Below are 23,263 nucleotides of genomic sequence, written 5' to 3'. Positions count from 1 at the left end.
GAAAGGAAAATTTAGGGATTTCTGGGACTTTTCTCGTGTTTTGCCCAATCCTCCTTCTCAATGCTTACTCAGTGATCAGGATTTGGCTTAAACCGAGACTAATTGCAGTTAACAGTTAAACCCATAAACCCTAATTACTTAGCTTAAGCATGAAATTAAACTCAGATTGCATCTAATTAAGGTCTAATTACTCACTGATAACTTAAACAAATATTATTCGGCACTTAGGGTAGAATAAACATACGTCATCATGAATATAACATATAAGATCGATCTTAATTAAAACTTAATTGCATCTAAACTGACGTAGCCGAAACTAATATAATATAATAGAGGCATAAAAAACGGAATTGACTCTGGCCTAGGATCATGTCAGGACTAAGCAGGCTCTTGATACCGATTGTTGAAAAATAACTTAGTCATAACGGGATCTTAACTTAGCCAAAACATGATCACTGACTTAATCTTATGCGGAATAGATCTTAGATACTGACCAGAGCCTGTAGATGCCATCTATGCTTCTAGAGATGTGATGGAGTTCGTAGATGTAGCAAGTGACTTGAGATCACCGCCTGAGGACATGGACGCCCTCTGTCGGTGAAGAATGTGAGACATCGGACAGCGACAGCTCTATGGATGCCTCCTAGATGGACCTGAACGGGATGGACGTGGGAAACGGCCTTCCTAAACCCTCCAGCGCCTTAGTGACCGGTTATGTGATTAATTTCACATGGACGGAGCCGCCAAGGGTGTCTCCTCTTATTTATAGATGCGCTGTGAGCCAGGGGGGCGAACCCTAGAAGATCTAAGGGTTGCTGCCGACCACGGCAAATCTAATCTGTTGGATATATATGGCAAGTGGACCAGAAACTAAATAATTAATAAATCTTTCCAACAGAGGTAGGATGTGCTTGTACGACTGCCTCGGTGCCTTCATTCTCGACACCGGCAACGGAGATGGCAACGACAAGAGCTCGCTCATGTCGAGCTTCAGCGTGTTATGTGTGTGTCTGATCACGGAAAAGATGGATGACACCATGATAGTCGAGGCATGTGTCTTCTCGGCTAGGGACAATGGCTGGATCCAGTGGACTGTCAGTAGCCACTTTTGCACGAATGATGTGGCAAACGTGGACATGGACCAGCGATTCGTGGGGCATGCCGGGGGATCCATCTTCTTCTCTGGCTTCGACGACGATCATGTCCATGTACTACTCGTCCTCGATGAGGCCAGCGGCGACTTCTCGACAATTACGCTTCCATTGGCGCCAGACGGTTTAGTGGATGACAGGGAGAACCTTTGAGTCATCAACGGGGGTGCTGGAACCCTAGTGCACATCGTCTACTTGGTGAAGGATGGCCTCAAGGTGCTCAAGGTCATGAGGGCCCATGGCGGCTGTGAGTGCACGGTCGAGAGGAGTGTTGATCTATGCCACATGGCCAATATCGAGTCTAGCTGGGTAATAAACCAGCCACGGCGTTTCTTGGACACGACCACGATGGCAGCATCAACCATGGTACTCGCACTACTATAGTAAACATTTGTAGGGGCAGCTTAAGGAGGTTTGTAGGGACGACTTGGCCAGCCGCCCCTAAGCTACCGTGTGTACAAATTATGTATTTGTAGAGGTAATTCCCAAGCTGACCTACAAATCAATTTGTAGGGGTGACTGGTGTTACCAGCCACCTCTATTAAACCACCAGCCACCCCTACAAATAAGGATGTAACACCAGCCGCCCCTATAATTTGCATTTGTAGGGGCGGTTAAGTCTAGAACCGCCCCTATAGTACATTTTCCTAAAAAAATCTAATTTGGAAATTCAAATTTGACCAAAACATATATATACATATATAATTCACAAGGACATTATATCAACAGCTAATTCACAAGAAGATATATACATATACATATATAGTTCATAAGAACATTATATCCAATAAAATTAAAGTCCAAATCACAAGAACATATATAATTCATCATTACATTCACATGATTCACAAGTCTGACCGTTCCACAAGTCTGATAACATTACCAATGTCACATTACATTCACAAGTCCAAACAACGGCCTAAGGCTAGCCTTTCCGTCTCATGAAGATGTTGGTGATGAGGATGCCTACCTAAGTCAGATGTTGGGTTATGGTAAAGGCCTCTGACATGTATAGTCTAGTCCAATATGAAGTTGCAAAGGTCACCGATGAGCTCCAAGAGGTTGTCATCTTTGTATGGGTCAGCTCTCATTCCTTTCTCTTCTTGCCACTACAAAAAAACAAGTTTTCGTTGGCACACTGCATATAAATAAATCATAGCTAGAGTGGGATAGCTGAACCACCGCCACCACCACATGATAGAAGTAGTACAAGTAGTAGTTAGAGGAGAGGACATGAGAGTTTGCCAAAAAAAAAAGCAGCTGCTGGTTGCCAAAAAGAAATAGCAGTTGCTGCCAAACATAGAGTAGTAGTAGTAGAAGTACAAGTAGTAGATATAAACACGGTGGGCACATATTAAAACAGTGTGCACATATAAAAACAGTGGGCATATCTAAAAACAGTGAGCATATCTAAACACAGTGAGCATATATAAAAACGGTGAGCATCTATAAACATAGTGAGTACATATAAACACGGTGGGCATATATATAAACGGTGGGCACATATTAAAACAGTGTGCACATATAAAAACAACGAGCATATCTAAACACAGTGGGCATATATAAAAACAGTGAGCATATATAAGCACGGTGGGCACATATTAAAATAGTGTGACCATATAAAAACAGTTAGCATATCTAAACACAGTGGGCATATATAAAAACAGTGAGCATATGTAAACACAGTGAGCATATATAAACACGGTGGGCATATATAAATATGGTGGGCACATATTAAAACAGTAGTACAAGTAGAAGTAAAAGTAGTTTGACTTTAGAGACGTGAGAAAGCCTACGAAATCATGTAGGTATTCATATATAGTAAAAAATCATCATCGACAAAGCCATGTTATTCTTCTCAAATATTTGCTCTCAAATTAGCGGGCTGCTGCACTATACAGCCGTCCACCGCCCGTTGGTGATCACTGATCATAGACTAACATGATAGTCATTAATAGGAGAGGAGAAAATAAAAGAAAAACCCAATGGCACTACAAGACCAAAAACCCCTGGAGGAGTCTCGTCTCCAATGGCACTCCATTCGAGATGAGTTTCCTCCAGAGGCTTTTGGTCTAGGAGAAGCTTAGGGTCAAACTTCTGTCTTCTTCTACTACTTCTACTTCTACTACTTCTGTCATGTTGCCTCACTACACCCTTTTGTATCATCAAGCCACAAATTAATGCGATAAAACAACAATAGATCACAAAACGAGTAGTAGTGGTAGAGGCCTCACAAACATGTTAATCATCATTTAATCATGAACTTGGAGCATCAAGGCATCATAAACACAGTGAGCATATATAAAAACAGTGAGCATATAGAAAACCACAATAGGGGCGGCTAGTAATGATGCCAAGTTTCTCATAATTTCTTGATCATCAGCTCATCATATTCCAGATAATTTCTAGAGTTGGACAATTTCATCATTGGCAAAAGAGGAAAGGAGAGGAGAGTTGGTCAAAAAAAGCAGCTGCTACTTCCCAAGCATAGAGGAGAGGAAAGGTGTCCAAAAAAGCATATATATGCTCACTGTGTTTATGTATGCTTACTATTTTTTTGGCATGCAGCAGCTGCTGCCATATATCACAAAACAAGTAGTAATAGTAGTGGTGGTAGAGGCCTCAGAAACATGTCAATCATCATTTGATCAAGTGTTATGACCGGCGTGGGCTATTCACGCCGCAAGCCCGCTAGTGGCTAGGGGCCTAAAAGCCCATATTTATATTATTAGAATATTTATTAGAATATTTTCTATTTTAGTTGAGAGACATATAAATACTTGTAAACATTATTGAGATGGCAAGCAGAAACAATCTATTGTTTCCGGCTTCCCCTGGGAGCCGGGAGATTCCTAACCCTAGCCGCCTCTACTGTTCACGCGTTACTGTAGCTACGCGAGAGGTCTAGGGCTACAGCCGTAGCCGCCACTCCCTCGCTGCAGCCACGGCACCGCCGCGCCGTCTTCCTCGCGTACTCCGACCTCGCCCTCCAACCTCTCACACATACAACCTACGATCCCTCTCCCGCAGGACTAGGGATTCTAACAGTTTGGTATCAGGGATCCTTGGTACGATGTCCACGCCTCCGCAGACCTCCGGCGGGTCTCAAACACCGGTGTCCACCATGCCGCTTCCCGCCGCGTCCTTCGAGATCTCGGAGTCCTCCGGCAGCGCACTCACCCTGGCGTCCTTGGCCGGTGTGGTCGACCAGTTCGGCCGCAACATGGACGTGCTCAGCCGCAACGTGGCAGCCATGCAGCAGTCCCTGGCGAGCCTCCTTCCGCCGCCTCCACCTCCAGCACCAACGACGTCGCCGCCGATCAGCTACCCCTCCGGCGTGCTCTAGGGTGGGACGGGGGTGCCCCTGCACACGATGCGATGGCCGCCTTCTCCGTCTCCCATCCCGACATGGGCGATGACGGGAACGGCACCGGGGCCGATCTACACGACGGCCACCTCGCCCACGCCATCGGCAATGACCACCTCCCTCGTGCCCTCGGCTCCAACCTCTGGGACCTTCTACGGCGGTACCGATGGGACACTGTTCTACAACGGAGCTCCTGGACCCTCTGCGTCTGGGGGTGGCAGCCACAACGACGACGGCGCGCCAGGCGGCGCGCACGGCGGCGCCCACGCTCCACCGAAATTCTACAAACTGGAGTTCGCATCCTACGATGGCGCCGTCGATCCGCTCAATTGGCTCAACCAATGCGAGCAATTCTTCCGCGGCCAGCGCACCCTCGCCTCGGATCGCACATGGCTGGCGTCCTACCACCTCCGTGGCGCTGCCCAGACTTGGTACTACGCGCTCGAACAAGATGAGGGCATGCCAGCGTGGGAGCGGTTCCGCGAGCTGTGCCAACTCCGTTTCGGCCCTCCAACGCGGGGCACGCGCTTGGCGGAGCTTGCCCGGCTGCCTTTCACCTCCACGGTCCAGGACTACTCGGACCGCTTCAACGCCGTCCTCTGCCATGAACGGGAACTCAACGCCCGCCAGAAGGCCCAGTTGTATGTGGGCGGTCTTCCCGAGCATATCAAGTGCGATGTGGAGATGCACCATCCGCCTGACCTGCAGACGGCAATGTATTACGCGCGGGCCTACGAGCGTCGCACTGCGGCCTTCCTCCCTGCCATACAGCAGCTGCAGCAGAGGGGTGGCCGGGGCCTACGGACCCCGACGGCGACACCGGCTGCCTCTGGCCCGGCCCAGCCGACGGCCACAGCCGCTCCCGGCCAGCCGCGGCCCTTACGTCGCCTCACGCCGGCCGAACAGGTGGAACGGCGCCGCCAAGGCCTGTGCTTCAATTGCGACGAGCCGTATGTGCGCGGCCATGTGTGCAAGCGGCTCTTCTACATCGAGACTACCGACTACATTGCCGACGACTCGGAGGATGCAACCGCGGCGGACGGGTCCACAGCCGCCCACCAGGAGGAGCCGGCCGCCCCGGACGCCACAGCGACCTCGCTGGTGGTTTCCCTACATGCTGTGGCAGGTATCCGACCGCCGAATGCCATGCTGCTGCCCGTCACCGTCAAGGGCGAGCGTTTTCTCGCCCTCCTCGACACCGGCTCCACGCACAACTTCGTCCAAGGGACCGCTGTGCGCCGCCTCAGCCTCTCCCCCGCGGGTGGCGAGCATCTACGTGTCACCGTCGCCAACGGTGATCGCCTGACGTGCGAGGGGATCGCACGCAATGTGCCTATCCGCATCGGGGATGAAGATTTCGCCATCACGTGCGTCGGCCTCAACTTGGGCGTCTTCGACTTCATCATCGGCTTTGACTTCCTACGGACGCTGGGGCCCATGCTTTGGGACTGCGAGGCCCTCACGCTGTCGTTCTGGCGGAACGGGCGCCGCGTCACGTGGCAGGGCGTGTCCGGGCCAACGGCGCCCACGCAACAGCAGGCGTTGGCCGTGGCCTCGGCTGACCCGCGGCTGCCGCTGCTGGACCGCCTCCTCCTGCAGCACGACGACCTCTTCGCCGAGCCCACGGGGCTCCCTCCGACGCGACCATACGACCACCGCATCCACCTACTGCCGGGGACCGCACCGGTTGCGGTGCGTCCTTACCGCTACCCGCAGCTACAGAAGGACGAGCTCGAGCACCAGTGTGCTGCCATGCTGGCCCAGGGTATAATCCGGCCCAGCACCTCGCCGTTCTCCGCGCCGGTCCTTTTGGTCCGGAAGGCGGACAGCTCGTGGCGCTTCTGCATTGATTATCGCGCCCTCAACGCCAAGACCTCCAAAGATAAATTTCCGATTCCTGTGGTGGACGAGCTCTTGGATGAGCTCCATGGGGCCCGCTTCTTCACCAAGCTCGACCTTCGTTCGGGGTACCACCAGGTGCGCATGCACCCCGATGACATCGCCAAGACGGCCTTCCGCACTCACCACGGCCACTTCGAGTTCCTGGTAATGCCGTTTGGGCTCTCCAACGCCCCGGCAACCTTCCAAGCCCTGATGAACGACGTCCTCCGGCCCTACCTGCGGTGGTTTGTCCTCGTATTTTTTGATGATATATTAATCTACAGTTCGTCGTGGGCTGAGCACTTGCAGCATGTCACTATCGTCCTCAACGCGTTGCGGGAGCATCACCTCCACTTGAAACGCTCCAAGTGCTCCTTTGGGGCATCCTCGGTGGCCTACCTGGGACACGTGATCTCTGCGGGCGGTGTCGCCATGGACGCCGACAAGATCGCCGCCGTGGCTGTGTGGCCATCTCCGACCTCTGCCCGCGGCCTGCGGGGCTTCCTGGGCCTCGCCGGCTACTACCGGAAGTTCATCCGAGACTTTGGCGTCATCGCCGCCCCACTCACGCGTCTCTTGCGACGAGACGCGTTTGTGTGGGACGACGATGCATTGGCAGCATTTGAGGCGCTCAAACGTGCCTTAACCACGGGTCCTGTTCTTCAGATGCCGGACTTCGCCAAGCCCTTCATGGTTGACTGCGACGCGTCGGGTACGGGGTTTGGTGCCGTCCTTCACCAGGGCGCTGGACCCATCGCATACTTCAGCCGGCCATTTGCTGCCCGACACTTGAAATTGGCGGCGTACGAGCGGGAGTTGATCGGCCTGGTCCAGGCCGTACGCCACTGGCGGCCATACTTGTGGGGCCGCCACTTCCTGGTTCGTACCGACCACTATAGCCTCAAATTTTTGCTTGACCAGCGCTTGTCCACCGTTCCGCAGCACCAGTGGCTCAGCAAACTTTTTGGCTTCGATTTCTCGGTGGAGTACCGCCCGGGACGCCTAAATACTGTGGCGGACGCACTGTCCCGACGCGATGCTGAGGCTGGGGCGCCGGTCAGCCAGGAGGGTGCGACTGCAGCCGCCCTGGCTCTCTCTGGGCCTTCCTTTGCGCTCCTGGACGACATCAGGCGGGCGCAGGAGGCCACGCACGACAGCCAGCAGCTGCTGGCTCAGCACCGCGCCGGCGAGCTTGAGGCACCGTGGCGCCTCGTCGACGGGCTCCTGCTCCACGGCTCCCGTGTCTTCGTGCCGGACCATGGGGACCTGCGCCACCAAGTGCTCCTCCTGGCGCACTCGGCTGGCCATGAGGGCGTCCAAAAGACGCTCCATCGACTCCGCGCCGACTTCTACATTCCGCGGGACCGGATGCTAGTGCAGGATTGGGTGCGGGCTTGCACGACCTGCCAGCGTAACAAGACGGAGACGACGCGCCCGGCGGGGCTGCTGCAACCTCTCGACGTGCCAACCCAAATCTAGGCTGACATTTCGATGGACTTCATTGAGGGGCTGCCGAAGGTCGCGGGCAAGTCGGTCATTCTGACCGTGGTGGACCGTTTCTCCAAGTACGCGCATTTCATTGCGCTCGGCCACCCCTACACGGCCACGTCGGTCGCCCGCGCTTTTTTCGACGGGATTGTTCGCCTGCACGGCTTCCCGTCGTCCATCGTCAGCGACCGGGACCCCGTCTTCACCGGCCATGTGTGGCGGGATCTTTTCACGATGGCAGGTGTCAAGCTCCGTATGAGTACGGCGTTCCACCCCCAGACGGATGGTCAGTCGGAGGTGGTCAACAAGGTGATTGCTATGTACCTTCGGTGTGTCACAGGTGATCGGCCGCGAGCTTGGGTGGATTGGTTGGCGTGGGCGGAGTATTGCTATAATACTTCGTTTCACACCGCCCTGCGCGCCACTCCGTTCGAGGTGGTCTATGGCCGCCCGCCTCCGCCGTTGCTGCCCTACACGCCCGGCACGGCCCGGACGGACGCTGTTGACGGCCTCTTACGCTCACGGGACGAGGTCCTGGCGGAGGTGCGTCAACGGCTTCTTCAGGCGCAGGATCTTGCCAGGAAATACTACGACGCCGGCCATCGCGATCTGGAGCTGCAGGTTGGTGACTGGGTGTGGCTCCTTCTGCTTCACCGCGCCACCCAGTCGCTGGCACCACAGGCCAAGGGCAAGTTGGGGCCGCGCTATGCTGGTCCTTTCCGTGTCCTCGAGCGTATTGGCAAGGTGGCATATCGGCTGGAGCTACCGGAGGGCTCTCGTCTCCACGACGTGTTTCATGTCAGCCTTCTGAAGCGACACCGCGACCGCGGGGACCTGCCCGTGGTGCCTGGACAGCTGCCCCCAGTGCTGGACGGTCGGCGCACTCTGGCACCGGCCAAGGCCCTGCGTGCCCAGATGCGCCGTGGCGTCTGGCGGGTGCTGGTGCAGTGGCAAGGACTTCCTGAAGAGGAGGCGACGTGGGAGCTGCTGGACGATCTTCGTGTCTCCTACCCCGACTTCCAGCTCGAGGACGAGCTGTTTCAGCAGGCGGGGAGAGATGTTATGACCGGCGTGGGCTATTCACGCCGCAAGCCCGCTAGTGGCTAGGGGCCTAAAAGCCCATATTTATATTATTAGAATATTTATTAGAATATTTCCTATTTTAGTTGAGAGACATATAAATACCTGTAAACATTATTGAGATGGCAAGCAGAAACAATCTATTGTTTCCGGCTTCCCCTGGGAGCCGGGAGATTCCTAACCCTAGCCGCCTCTACTGTTCACGCGTTACTGTAGCTACGCGAGAGGTCTAGGGCTACAGCCGTAGCCGCCACTCCCTCGCTGCAGCCACGGCACCGCCGCGCCGTCTTCCTCGCGTACTCCGACCTCGCCCTCCAACCTCTCACACATACAACCTACGATCCCTCTCCCGCAGGACTAGGGATTCTAACATCAAGACTTTGAGCATAAAGGCATCATAAACACAGTGAGCATATATAAACACAGTGAGCACCTGCTGCCAAACATAGAGGAGTAGGAGAAGTAGAAGTAGTAGTACAGGAGAGGAGAGGAGACCAAACAAAAACAGTGATCATATATAAAAACAGTGAGCACCTGCTGCCAAACATAGAGTAGGATAAGTAGAAGTAGATGTAGGAGAGGAGAGGAGGCCAAACAAAAACAATGAGAATATATTAAAAAAAAACAGTGAGCAGCTGCTGTCAAACATAGAGTAGGATAAGTAGAAGTAGAAGTAGTAGTAGAGGAGAGGAGAGGAGGCCAAACAAAAACAGTGAGAATATATAAAAACTGTGGGCATATATAAAAACAGTGAGCATATCCAAACACAGTGGTCATATCTAAAAATAGTGGTCATATCTAAAACCCTAAATTGACTGACAAGCATTCAGATATTTAACTGAGAAGCAAACAAGACAGTAACTAAGAAGCATTCAGATATTTAATTGAGAAGCATTCAGGTATCAGATATTTAACTGAGACATAAACTGCAATCTAACTGCATTGCCCACTGTTTCACTGTCATATCTAAACAAGCTTAAGCAACAATGCACATATCTAAAAACAGTGGGCATATCTAAAAACAGTGAGCCTTCTTGCAAGTTGCACTAGCTGACTCAAGTTGCACAGTGAGCCTTTCCTCATTCAAATTTAAAATTAGTAGAATACTCATCACATAGTTTCATGTTGTAATTAAATGTAGCACCACACACCCTAAGGAATCAATTAATCACCTGCTCTGAATGCATTAGTTAGATACAGTCTATTTTCAAGTCCAAGAGCCATCTAAGTTTCATGCTGAAATTTATAAAGATCCATGCTATAACACTAAATTCGTGTCTATTCTGATGTCAACTAATGAAGGTAGCTCAAAAGCAGACCCACAATGGGTGTCATTTCACCTAAATAATCACTGGATACCATGCTTGTACCCACAATGCACCCTGATCAGTCATAGGTGTGCCTTCTTGCAAGTTGCAAGTAACACTACAAAAACTCAGTAAGTAGAGGTAGATATTGGTAGCGACAAAATCCACACAGAGACCTCTTCACAATGGAAACCATAGATCTTAAAAGGAATGACAGTTCAATTTGGTATTTATTGTACAGAACAAAAATCAAACAAATAAATATAAGCATGAATTGAAACTGAATGGAACCTCTACTGACCACTGTGGCATACTGAAGCTTATATTATAAGAGATAAACTACGAAGGTTATGCCACAAAAGTAGATAGTGAAACTAGCAAACCAATTTGCAGTTGTTATACCTTACCAATTTGCCAAGCATGCAATGAGCATTTACGAACCATGTTTTAAAGGCGGCTAGGCGTCCAGGCGAGTGCTTGGTACGCCTGGACGCCTAGGCGGCGCCTAGGCGACGCCTAGGCGACAAGGCGCCACTGTTTCCCAAGGCGAGCTGGGTACGCCTGGACGCCTAGGCGACGCCTTTAAAACACTGTTTACGGAAATAAGCACACAAGCACTGACAAACCAAGGCAATGCACATTGGGTGAAGCATCAGGAACAATTTGCCAACAGGTGTTGCCAGGTCATCCTCTTCCCCTTCTAGCTCCAGGATGGAAGACGCCCTTGGTGGAGCACTTATGGTCCTTCATGTACTGCTCGTGGTAGAAGTAGCACTACCCGCTCTGTCGTTTCTCCGCGATCTAGGCCAGGGTGAGGCAGCGGAAACATGGATGCGGCCCCTTCGGTGGATGGGCTCCAGACGCCGCCGAGGATGCCGTGGCGGGAGCACAGCAAGGTGCGGTCGCCCCCGCGGCCGACGATGCTTTGAGTTGGCGATGCTCATAGGCCATGGCCAGGCTCATGGTCGTATGGAGGTTGGCCGACCGTTGGAGCTCAACATCGGAGGCGAGCGGCTAGCCCAGTCCGCCTATGAACAGGTCGATCTTGTGCTGCGTCGTGAGCTCCTCGCAGTGGGACAGTAGGGCGAGAAAGCTGCGCTGGTAGTCCACGGAACCGGTGCGCTGCAAGGCTTTGAGTTCGCTGAGAGTTGGAGAGGATGGGAGGCCCAAAGCGCAGGTTGATGAATTCGATGAAGCGCGACCACAAAATGAGGCCAAAATCCTGTTCCATCTGGTACTACCAGTACGCGGCGGCGCCGTCCAGATGGAAAGACGCCTGCCAGATGTTCTCCTCCTCCAAGGTGCGGTGGCCGCAAAAGTAGTTGTCGCACTTGTCCAGCAACGACAGGGGGGTCGGACTCGCCTGTCGAAGCAGGGGAAGTTGATCTTCGGGGGATGCAGGACAGCCCGGTCGAAGTAGAGGGCGCGTTCGTGGCCGTCGCCGCGGAAAGAATCCCGGCCGCGGTCGTCCTCGAATTCAGTGCCATGGCCGCTGTGATCCCGCCGTGGTTGCCCAGAGTTCTCAGTGATGCCCGGCGTCATCCCCGTACTGGAACTTCTCCAACCGCGCAATGTGCTTGTCATGGGAGTCCATCCAGTTGTTGAGGGTGGTGAGCTGCCCCAGGATGCAATCCAGTTTTGCCACCATCTCCGCAGGATTAGCAGGGTTGGCCATGGATGGCGAGGCCCCAGTGCTGGTCTTTGATACAAAATTGATACGGCACCGGCGGGGAGGAGTGCGTAGAGTAGCTGGGATTGAGAGGAAGAACGCAGGGATAACGAGGACAGTCATGGGTAACATACCGGAATTCCAGATCATAGCCCATATAGACTGACGATTATGCACATGAAGAATGCCAGCTTTGCTTTTTATACATTTATATACAACTATAGTTCATTTCTGACACTAGTAGCTACATAAGCCTTTACAGTATAAGTGCTTAAATGCCCCTGGACCATGAAAATTAATCACTATGCAACTATAGTTCATCAAGGTAGACATACATGAAGGTCAACAAGGCCACTATTTACACAAATATTATAATTTTGTTTTGTAGAAAATTTCAACATTCTTTTTCCAGAAGAGGAAAGCAATTCTAGCGATCTATTTGTTAACAAAATTCTTTATCACAAAATTCCACAACTGTTAAGTGTTTATAACTGCAAATCAGATTCACGTCATATCTACTTTGCTTCTCTACTAACAACTTCTGAAAATGATAGAAATAATCTAGAGGGAACTCACAAGCACATACCACCATAAGCTCATGCAGCCCAAAAGGGGCAGTGACAACATAGGGTATATTTGAGTGCTCCTTTGATGCCTCTGCTGCTAAAGCAGGAATCTCTTGAGAAAAATCAATCATGCATGGTGTCAGTGCATATGAAAATCCTTGTCTGAACATAACTATTATATGCAGCTATATGTAAAGGGTAGATACACATCTTCATCCTAAGTAAGCACCTTTAACAATTAACACCCTTATCAGTAAGCATTGTCAACCTTACATAAATACAAAAAAAAAGGGGAAAAAATATACTTGCTTCCAGTGTCGTCCAGGGGAAAGGAAATATGGACCTAACAACAACTCGGGATGCTCCTTGTTGAACACATTTTCCAAAAGCATCCTTTATAGTAGGCTCCGCTAGCTCCTGCGTTTTTTAAGAAACTGGAAGGTAAAGCAACAAAACTTACTGATCACAAGGAAAATAAAGAATACTACGATAACTGGACCCAATAAACACCAGCCATTACCAATTAACACTACAAAGAACTAGAAATCAGGAAATAAAGAAAATGGCAGCAAAAGAGATTAAGCAATACATACATTTAGCAGGAAAAGAAATGCAGCACAAATAGGGTTATAAACACACCCACTTTTCATCCAACATTGAACAATTAATACACCAAGAGCTACTAAAAAAAGAGCCCCAAGTACAATATAAATCAAATAGAATGCAGGTAAATATGGTGCTAACTGCTATCGTATAGATTGCTATATGCCAGGTCACCTTTCATTCAAATCACTTAATGTTGTATTTAACTGATTCCAATCAGCAGCATTAATTTCACCAAACTGATGAACAAAGATGGATATATTCTTTAACTTGGTCAATAGGCATTAAGTTCAACTGTTTTGTAGAACACAAGAGGTACATTACCAAAGGTTCACTATAGTGGCACTATGGTGTGATCTCCAATATTCGGTGAAATGGCTCTAAGCAACGATAATACAATATGATTCAACAATTTATTCAATTGCAGTTTGAAAATCACAATAATTCTTGACAAGTGGTTTGATGATTGAATCACCTAAATGTTGCATAAAGCATCAGAAATGAAAAGATGAGGGCCATGACAGCCGCAAATGCTTCTCTTAACCATAGAAATCCAGTGGTTGATGTTTTCTATTCTAAACCATAATACCACGAGGCAGTAACCTGAATTGTTTCTTGGTAGATATTGGCAACATGATATGTATTGGTTTGAGCATAAGCTGGAAATTTCAAAATTGGCTAGCAAGTCAGTGTCAAGCTGTCAGTTACATGTCTTCTGCAAAAGTTTTTTAGGGCCAGTTTGGTTTGCACCCAAATATTCCATGTATTAGCTAAGCAAATTTTTGGTTGCCAAAATGGTGGCCAAGGATTTGGGCAACTTTGGCAAGCACAATGGACTAAGATGGCCAAATGGAATACTAACGAAATGAGAGCTTATAATCTTTTCACTACTTCAACCAGAAGACCAGCTGAGTATCACCACTCTAGAGTAAAATTATACTAAGAGGACAAGAACAAATGCATGCATTTTTAAACATCCAAAAAAAGGAAACTAAATCTAAACTTCCTGTTAGGGGGTGTGTAGGTGTGTGTTTTAGGCAGTTCTTTTCCCCAGTGCATTCCCTTCTTCCTTAATGAAATGATACACATTTATCTTGTGTGCTCAAGGAAAAAAAACTTACAAGCTAACTAATTCTACATGGAGACTAATAATGGGAAAACTTTTACATAGGGAGTAGAATAATACCCACACTAGTTTGGTTTTGTTTTTTGCTCTGAACAGAAAATGTATGGTCTAAGAGTTAAAAGAGTTGTGTTTATGTTTTCAATTTACTGAACCAGACATTAAAGGGAAAGAACATATAAGTAAAGAAAGCTAACAAAATAAGGACGTTGCATCTGGTCCCATTGGCTGCTAAGGACAAGTGGCTACTATGTAAAAGATTAATGTCTGCTCTTAGTAAAATTTCAGTTTCCAGTGCTACATACAGCCTGTTGAAAACAGTGTTCTATCTTCTCATTCTAGGATAAGGCCATTAAGAGGTGAAATGGCACCACATGCCACTGGGAAAAGGCTCTTTTTGGTGGAGACACAATATGTCATTCTACAATCTGTCATGAGGAATTGCATTATGTTATCTGGGTGGTACTATTTTGTTTTCCACTAATGCAATGATAGTTTCCCATGCCCTTTTCCTTTGCCAAAAACATCTACATCTCATTGCCCGACCTATACTATGGATCTGAAGTCAAAGTGCTTAAAACCCAATACAAGAGATCTTCAAAGCAGATACAATATATACAGAATTCAAGAATTCATCCTCCATTTGTTCTTTGGTTGTAGCTTCAGTATTAGATGCTGGAATTACCTTGGAATAATTTGGGACACAAAACTAAATTTCTTCAATGTGCTGGTCAAAGAGAAAATTGATTTTCAACAACCCTTCTTTATGGAAAATGACAGAATCGCAGCCTGGCATATTTGGATATTGGGAAGCAAAGAAATGGAGAAATGGACTGGTCTTTCAAGGATGGAACCCCAATTTCAATGTCAGGAAAAAGAGCTTCAATGTGGAAATCCTTCTCCAAATCACACAGGACAAAAGAAAGCCATAGATGATCTCTCTTTCTTGTGTAAATGATTTCTACCTGTTTAGTCTTTCTCCACTTTTGTTTTCTCCTTTTTCTCAGTACAGTTATCTTATTCCTTTTCTTTTATATATAATATATATCTCGGTAAAGTTATCTACTGTATTTCCTTAAAAAACAATATAAGCGAAATGAGGACAGATTCTATATTCCATAACTACTTTATCTATTTGATTCAATAAGGTGGAATCAGCCTTGTATTGTCCTTTGAGAGTTTAAGTACAGGATATCCAGAGTCAAGTATAAATTTCAGCAATTAAATACAAACAAACCGCATAGGATACTGAACAAAATCAATCATGATAATTCTGAATGAATGAGTTGGCACTGAACAATATAAGGTGCAATGCATAGCTCGAAAGCAGAGTGAGACTTAGGCTAAGCAAAGAATACACAAATTAGTAATGATAAGAAAACACGTTAATACTTACATTCAAAACATGCTGATCCAAATTTCCCAAATCCAAACAGATTGTGGGTCACATAGAATTCAACTTACAAGTTGATTTACTGAATACTGATGCCTACTTTTTTTTAGAAAAATTGTAAACAAGCACAGTAATGATTTGTATTGAAAATTTGGATGATGCTAGAAGCTTTAGGTGCATTAATAAATTAGATGTTTCCATTTCTCACAAAGAAAAAACGTAAGGCATAAAAAGGCTGGAACAACGAAAAAAACCATATGAGCAGGCTCAACAATCCTATAGCTAGTCTTCGCCCGGAACATCTCAACAAAGTCATCTGCATTTTTCAATAAACGAATCAAGACACAGTAAAAGCACCGCGAATGCAAAAGATAAGGCTTGCAAGAAAAATCAGGTTTATTACTTAGCATGAGATTGGATTCTTGGCGTCTTGACCCATGATCAACAATGACCACAACATCCTTATCCCCCACAGCAAAATCCTCCCTCCCAGATGTTTCGGGCCCAAGGGCAGGTTTCGGTATGGAATTCATAGCCATGTTTCCACTAGACCTTCCAGCTCTCCGTAGGTTGACAAAATGGATGGCCTTCCTCACAGCAGTGCTCCTAATGCCAAGAAATAACAGATACCATTATGAGAAGCAGCGACACAGGAGCAATAGCAGACCGCACAATTTGCTAAGAGGTTACATAAATGGATTACCTTGAGACAAGTTGTTTTGCAGGAGTGCCGTAAAGGGCTGGGAGGGGACTGAAACAGGGTGCATAGCAGGGGAGACAGTTCAGGTAAAGAACCACAAGATTCAGTGGGGTGAAAATTGGTATGAACTCTCAAGCTAGTGCAACCCTCCAAACCTAACTGAATGATTTCAGTAGCGGACCCAGAAATGAGGCAAAGGGGGTGCTAATAATTGAAGGCTAGAAATTTTAGTAGTGGTATACTAAAACATATAATAGATATAACATACAATACTGGTGAAACGCAGCCAGATTTTGCGACAAAGTGGAAAAATATAGTTGGATTCTAGACATTAGTTCGGTGTGTATTAGCCCAATGCCTCGAACGCGCAATGCACACTGAAGGGCCAAGGTTTAAGAGGCAGTTTACTAAAACCTTGTTTTACATCAAACTCGTACTTCGTACTGTTGCATTCATCGAACCCATGAAAGTACTAAAATCTGACATTAACATTTATCGAAGAAAATATGATGAAAGAAAATCAGAAATCAACGGTCAATTACTCAATGACTCATTGTGTTCTCTAGGACATGCTGTGCGGCAATCCAGCAGGGGGTGAAGGCATAGGATGGCCAGTAGGGGCGACTTAAGCACACGTTGATCTGTCAGCACGCTAGCTTCCTAGCCCGGGGCCCAAGTCGCCAGTCGATGGGGAGGAAGAAGGTCGGAGTCCGGAGGGGCACCACCACACGAGCATACCTTTAGTGTATCACGGAGGAGGAGAAACGGAGGGCGGAGGGACAAAGTGAAGGGGTCATGGTTGGGGGTTTTGGCGGCCGCTCGGGGCTGCGGTGCTAGACGCTCCACGCTAGGGAGCAAGGACAGGTAAGGGTGACCGTAGGGAGGACTGCATGCAGACCGAATGTGGGGCCGTGGGGCTAAAGCTATGGAGTCCAGGTTTTTCTTATGCTGAAATTTAACACTTGCTATTGATTTTGCCTGGGCCCGCCCAGCCAGGGGCGCCCCGGGTTGAGCAGGCTAAAAAAAACCAATAGCAAGTGTCCAATTTCAACCCAAGAAAAACCCTGGAGTCCATAGCTTCAGCCTCACAACACCCCATTCAGCCAGCATGCAGTCCTCCTACAGTCGCCCTTACCCGTCCTCGCTCCCTAGCGTGGAGCGCCTAGCACCGCAGCCTCGAGCGGTCGCCAAATCCTCCGACCACGACCCCTCCGCTCCATGCCTCCGCCCTCCGTGACAGACTAACAGCGTGCCTCCGCCCTCTGTTTCTCCTCCGTGATAGATTAACAGCGTGCTCATGTGGTGGTGCCCCTCCAGATTCCGATTTTCCTACCTCCCCATCGACCGGAGACTTGGGCCCCAGGCTAGGAAGCTAGCGTGCCAGCAGATAGCGCGTGCGCAGGTCGCCCCTACTGGCTAGCCCCATGCCCTCGCCCCCTGCTGGATTGTTGCACAGCACGGCCAGAGACCATAGTGAGTCACTAAGTAATTGACGATTGATTTCTTATTTTCATTCATCATGTTTTTTTCGATAAATGCCAATGTCGGCCTAGAGACCACAGCGAGTCACTAAGTAATTGACAGTTGATTTCTCATTTTCATTCATCATATTTTTTTCGATAAATGCCAATGTCTAGATTTTAGTAGTTGCATGGGTTAAATGAATGCAACAGTGCAAAGTACGAGTTTGATGTAAAACAAGGTTTCAGTAAACTGCCTCTTAAACCTTGGCCCTTCAGTGCGTATTGTTCTCGTTCGAGGCATTGGCTTACTATATACCGAATTAATGTCTTGAAGCCAGAATTTTTTTTTTACATGTCATCGCAAAATCTGATTGCATTTCACTAGTATTGTTTGTTATATCTATTATATGTTTTAGTATACCACTACTAAAATTTCTAGGCTTCAATTATTAGCGCCCCTTTTTTCTCATTTCTGGTCCGCCACTAAATTTGTGCGGCTACGTTTGGAGGGTTTGGAGGATTGCACTGAGCTCATACCAGTTTTCACCCAGTGCCTTGTGAGAGTTCAGCAGCGGTAGCAGCATCAGAAGGAGTTGGTTCTCTTGACATAGCACCTGATGAAGGAGTCGGACTGTCGGAGCACGTGAAAGTTGTGCCCCACTAGCAGTGTTTCCAGTAGCTGACATGTTTATCACTACAATAAAGGGAACAAAACAGAAGGAAGTGTTAACCACTTGATTCAAGCATTGCACAACTGCACGATATAGGGAACTAAAGATTAATGGGGGAGTACCATACCAGAGTTGAAACCTTGAAGAGGTTAGTGCAGTCTGTCTGTTCCCGCTCGTCGTGCAGCCGGATGCGCCAGTCCGGCGACCTTCGCCTGTCGGCGTCTACCTGCGCAGGGCCCTGCAGGCGTCGGCGCGTGGCTCCTCCGGGGTGTCGGGCTGCCAGCGCGGCTCCTGCGGCCTGCGGGGTGCCGGCGCTCGTGCAAGTCAGCCCTACTGCAGACGTGCTCTCGAGGCCTCGAGCGGTGGTTGGGGCCTCAGACTCGGAGGACGGGGCGTCAAGCGGCGGGCTGGCAACGCTCAGCAGCCGTGAGGTGCGGCCGATAGCGCCGTGGCGGCGGCGGCCGGTGGCTAGAGTAGAGACGCGAGGGGAGAGGACAAGAGGATAAGTGGGTGGAGACACGGAAGGCTGTTGGGCCGTTCGGGCCCAGCCACATTGCGTCCGTAAAATTGATGCCGTCCGGACGTCCTGTTTCTATCAATTCCGGGCAAGGGCCATGTCACAGCCTCTCTAGCTCACCACATGGGCCTCGTTCGTCTGGTCGAGTTTGCGGTTGAACCGGCTAGAGCCGGTTGGACCCCGTGACCCAGGCGAGGACCAGACGTTCGGCTGGTCTACAATATTCAGCTGCCGCCATCCCACTCTCTCTCCCATCTTATTCAGGTCACGCGCTTAGGGTTTGCACCGCTCCTAGCTGGCGCCATCCTCACTCACTCTCCCTTGTCGCCTTCGCCCGCGCCGCTGGTCCCTCGCCGCCGCCGGACGCCGTCCGTCGTAAACCCCTCCCATCCCTTTTCCCTAGGCAACGAAGGCGACATCCACACGGGCCGTCTCGCTGGTTCTGGTTGGGCGGCGCCTTCTCCGAGCCGTAGCCGTCTTGCGAACCAGATCTAGTCGATTCGTCGCCGCCGGCGGGAGATCCGCCTTCCACGGCGCCGGATCCGTCACCTCCTCATGATGCCGTCGTCCCTACAACGGTATTTTCGGTATGCTTCTTTCTACTGCTATCCCATTTTGTGCATGCCGCTATCAGATCCGCTAGGTTAGGGTTGTAAATTTTCTGCTCGGAGGTGTGGATGCCTAAGTAGAGATGGATTATTAGGGACACATTGGCCTTGCACATCCGTTGCATTGAGGTTTAGAATAAACTCCATTTTTTTAATGTTTTCATTTACACTTGGCTCCCCTAGTTTGTCATGTAGTCCAATGATGGATGAGTTGTACATCTGTGTCCTCATACTCCTACTTATGCAGTCAGTCAATAAGCAATATGCGAATGTGCCTTTGAATCAGTTTCACTAGGAAAACAATGCAATGTTTGAGCCTATAGTTTACCAATACATGTTGGCTTGATGATTCAAATGCACAGAGTTGTATACATTCAAGCAACCGTTGCATTCAGTAGGTTTCACCAGTGAAAATGATAGCATGTATGCGTCATTTGACCTATTCAACAGTTGTTCAGTACTACTGATGTGGTTACTTCTTTTGTTATAATTACAGTGATTAGGTTACTTCTTTTGTTACTTGTATAATATGTTGTTAGTACAGAATACATACAGTTCCTATTTGGAAATTATACATTTGCGTGGGAGTACTTTGGTAAGCATTTAGCTTCTGACATGGGAACATGTTTATCATGTAGGTGTGTTCTTTCGAAGTATATATGCTGGCACCGTCATCAACAGCTTCCTGCTCCCCGCCGGAATCCCCCGGTACAACTTGCGTTCCAAGCGTGTGAAGCGAGAAATCAAGGCAAGTACACTAATTCTGACCATTGCATTGTATTTTAGTTATTTCATTCAATCCTTTAGTTTTTTTGTGGTACCATTAGTACGTCCAGCCATAAACGACAATAGCCCTTCCATGTTCCAACAGATGCCTCCAAAGCGTGCAACTTGGACCGAGGATGAAACCAAGCTGCTGCTGGACCTTTGTCTTCAAGAGAAGGAAAAGTGTAACTTCACTCAGCAGGGTCTCACCACTAGGTGGCTGGCACAACATTTACACTTATTTCCCCCAGTTTGATAAGAGACAATGCAACAATAAGCTAGGATACCTAAAAAGCCTACCAGACATGGAAAGATGGGTTGACAACCACTGGGCTTGGGAGGAACCCACGTACGGGCGCCATTGATGCTGACACTGAGTACTGGGAAACTCAAGAAGGTTCCCAGCCCATGAACTCGGTATGTGATCTTGATAATAGTTCCGATTACATAGGTTACATTGTTTAACATTATGTGCTTCTCTTGTTTTATTAGGATGGTAGTTCCGTGGTAGGCAACCTCCCTTCCTGGACCAATTGGAGGCACTATTTGGGGACTGCAACCAGAACACGGGCTGCTTCGTGTCCGCTGGTGGTATTCGGGAGTCAACGCCTCCTGCTGCCTTGCGTCGGCTAGACTTAGGCGGCCCATCCAGCTACCAGTCTGGTTCGAAGAGGGACAACAGGGATCATGTTGTCAACAGCCCAGAGAAGAAGAAGAATTGCAATGTGGGAGAGTACATTGCCCGGTTGTCTGAGAGCATTGCTACAAGGAGCGCATCAAGGTATAGAGTGCTGGACCTGTGAACAGGTGGAGGTAGACGAAGCTATGCAACTTTTACGAGATGGCGGTGTGCCAGCCACTTGAGACATGTTCTTCTTGGCAACGGATTTGTTCAATAACTCAGTGCCCCGGCGGGTGTTCAAGAATCTACTGACATCCGAAGAACGTATGGTGGCTGACATATCAAATGAACAAGAACAAGAAGTAGTTCAGCAGCTGGGATGTTGAGTTTGGTGTGAAGCAACGGTGGCATTTGAGTGTCGTCTTTTATCCTTTACATTCATTATTGTCCTAGTTGTGTTGATGTTTCATGTCTTGTAATGGGGCCTTTGCCCAAAAACCATGTGTCGTATTTTTTCCAGAACTTGTTATCAGTTGTGTGATGCGATGTATTTGTTTGAGCTGCCAGTCATGACTTGGTTGTTGAAACTATAAATTATTTCATTGTTAACAGATGCTTTAAAGTGATCTATGTTTTAACACATCACAATGGGGTACTTTTGTTGCAGGTACATCAGGGACTGGTTGCAGAGGTCATCAGTGATCGATAAGCTTGAAGGTGTGTGCGCCTTTTCTAGTTTTAGTGTAATACAGTTGTAGTTTGATAACATCTCATATGCAGTTATAGATCTATGAGTGTTATAGTTCAATTGGAAAAGGCTAACTTGTAAATGGATAATGAATATGATTGATTAAAGAAACTTAGACTACAATTTTTGGGTTAATGGTTTGAGTCTAAAGTGCTCTCATTGCTTGGCAGCATTTAGGGGCATGGACAACAGCGACGAGGAAAGTTAGAATTCAAGTGAGATGAGCTTCAACGAGGTGGTTACTGCAGCTATGGTTGCAAGCATTGCAATTTGGGACATGCTGCAGGTACCAACACAAGGTAACCCTTATGTCCCGGTGCCTGAGCCTACCGGAAGACAGTGGGTAGAGATTCTGTTGTCAGATGCTGGTAGGTGCTATGAAAACTACCGAATGCGGACTGAAATTTTGGTTAGGTTGCATAGCATACTATGTGATAGCTATGGCCTAAAAGGCAGTAGGGAGCTTGAATCAATTGAAGCTTTAGCCATGTTTCTATGGGCATGTGGTACAAATCAATGCCAGAGACAAATGCATGAGAGATTTAGGAGGGGGTTGGGGACATGTAGCAAGGCATTTGCCCATGTTCTAGCTGCCATGACTGGATTTGCAAATGACATAATTAGGCCTAGGAACACTAGTTATTCAGTAGTGCCCGCTGAATTGGTGGAGTACCCGCCGTTTTTTGATGGATGCATAGGCGCCATGGATGGCACTCACATAGATGTCATAGTTGATCAAGGAGTCCGTGATAACCACATTAATAGGAAAGGAAGGCCAACCCAAAATGTGATTGTGGTCTGTGACTTCGACATGAAGTTCACATATATTGGGGTAGGGATAGAGGGTTCTGCACATGATATGCGGGTCAAAAGAAAGGCAGAAGCCGATGCCTCTTTCCCACATCCACCATCAGGTTAGTTGAACTTAGATAATTTGGTTGTGTAAGGTTGTAGCTAATTGTATGTTAACTGTTCAGTTGCTGTGAATTTATGTAGGCCGCTATTACTTGGTGGACTCCGGTTACGCACTTCGCCCCGGGTATCTGACGCTGTATCCAAATAAGAGGTATTAGGTGAAGGAGTTCCAGACAAGGGGGGCACCAGATGCTGCAGGAGCTGTTCAACCGGCATCATTCCAAGCTGCGAAATGTCATAGAGAGGACATTTGGGGCAGCGAAAGCAAAGTGGCACATGTTGAAAGGCATACCTCACTATCAGGGGACCAAGCAAACCCAGATAATTATTGCTCTTTGTGGACTGCACAACTACGTGCATGAGCTAGAGGGTCAGAATCAACAAGTGCGGATCAGGCAGGCGCTAGACCTTGGCCCTTTGGGTCAAGTGGCAGCTATGGTGTTGGGAGATCCTAATGACATGGAACATGTCCACGAGTGGATAACATATGGACTGCCACTCCTTAGGGAAGACAACGTAAGTGAAACAATTTCATTTTGTGGCTGTTATAACATAAGTCATGCAATTTTCATCCTGGCTGCCTAGTTTGGGTCTAATGAGGATATGTTCACATGCAGGTGAAGTAA

At 48.3% G+C, this 23,263-nt stretch overlaps 1 protein-coding gene across 4 annotated transcripts; it reads right to left on the bottom strand.

Annotated features, from left to right (window-relative positions):
• Window positions 1–1,899: 1,899 nt before the first annotated feature.
• Window positions 1,900–18,980, bottom strand: LOC136502812 (sirohydrochlorin ferrochelatase, chloroplastic-like). 4 transcript variants are annotated; one of them, XM_066498052.1, is made up of 8 exons: window positions 18,590–18,980; window positions 18,329–18,485; window positions 16,332–16,379; window positions 16,032–16,234; window positions 15,883–15,944; window positions 12,815–12,926; window positions 12,520–12,621; window positions 1,900–2,260 (listed from the first exon to the last, which is right to left on the bottom strand). In XM_066498052.1, the coding sequence occupies exons 2-8, from the start codon at window positions 18,475–18,477 to the stop codon at window positions 2,232–2,234; spliced, it is 705 nt and encodes a 234-aa protein (XP_066354149.1). In that variant the 5' UTR covers window positions 18,478–18,485; window positions 18,590–18,980; the 3' UTR covers window positions 1,900–2,231. The 4 variants fall into 4 exon arrangements, with proteins under 4 accessions (XP_066354149.1, XP_066354152.1, XP_066354150.1 ...); XM_066498051.1 differs by having other exon boundaries at window positions 1,903–2,260; window positions 12,530–12,621; XM_066498055.1 differs by lacking the exon at window positions 12,520–12,621 and having other exon boundaries at window positions 1,901–2,260.
• Window positions 18,981–23,263: the final 4,283 nt, after the last annotated feature.

Source organism: Miscanthus floridulus, chromosome 14 (assembly GCF_019320115.1).
Source record: "Miscanthus floridulus cultivar M001 chromosome 14, ASM1932011v1, whole genome shotgun sequence".
Classification (NCBI taxonomy): domain Eukaryota; kingdom Viridiplantae; phylum Streptophyta; class Magnoliopsida; order Poales; family Poaceae; genus Miscanthus; species Miscanthus floridulus.
Note: the sequence above shows the minus strand (reverse complement) of the source record. Positions and strands in the feature narration are given on the sequence as shown.

Bases quoted from the DNA above. Each gene is read 5' to 3' on its own strand.
- LOC136502812 (XM_066498051.1), bottom strand. From the start codon at position 18,477: ATGTCAGCTACTGGAAACACTGCTAGTGGGGCACAACTTTCACGTGCT. The intron at 15,945-16,031 runs GTAATAAACCTG...TGAAAAATGCAG, and splicing joins AGAATCCAATCTCATGCTAA to ATGACTTTGTTGAGATGTTC. The intron at 2,261-12,529 runs GTATGTGCTTGT...GTTTTTTTGTAG, and splicing joins GGCTGCATGAGCTTATGGTG to TGGCAAGAAGAGAAAGGAAT.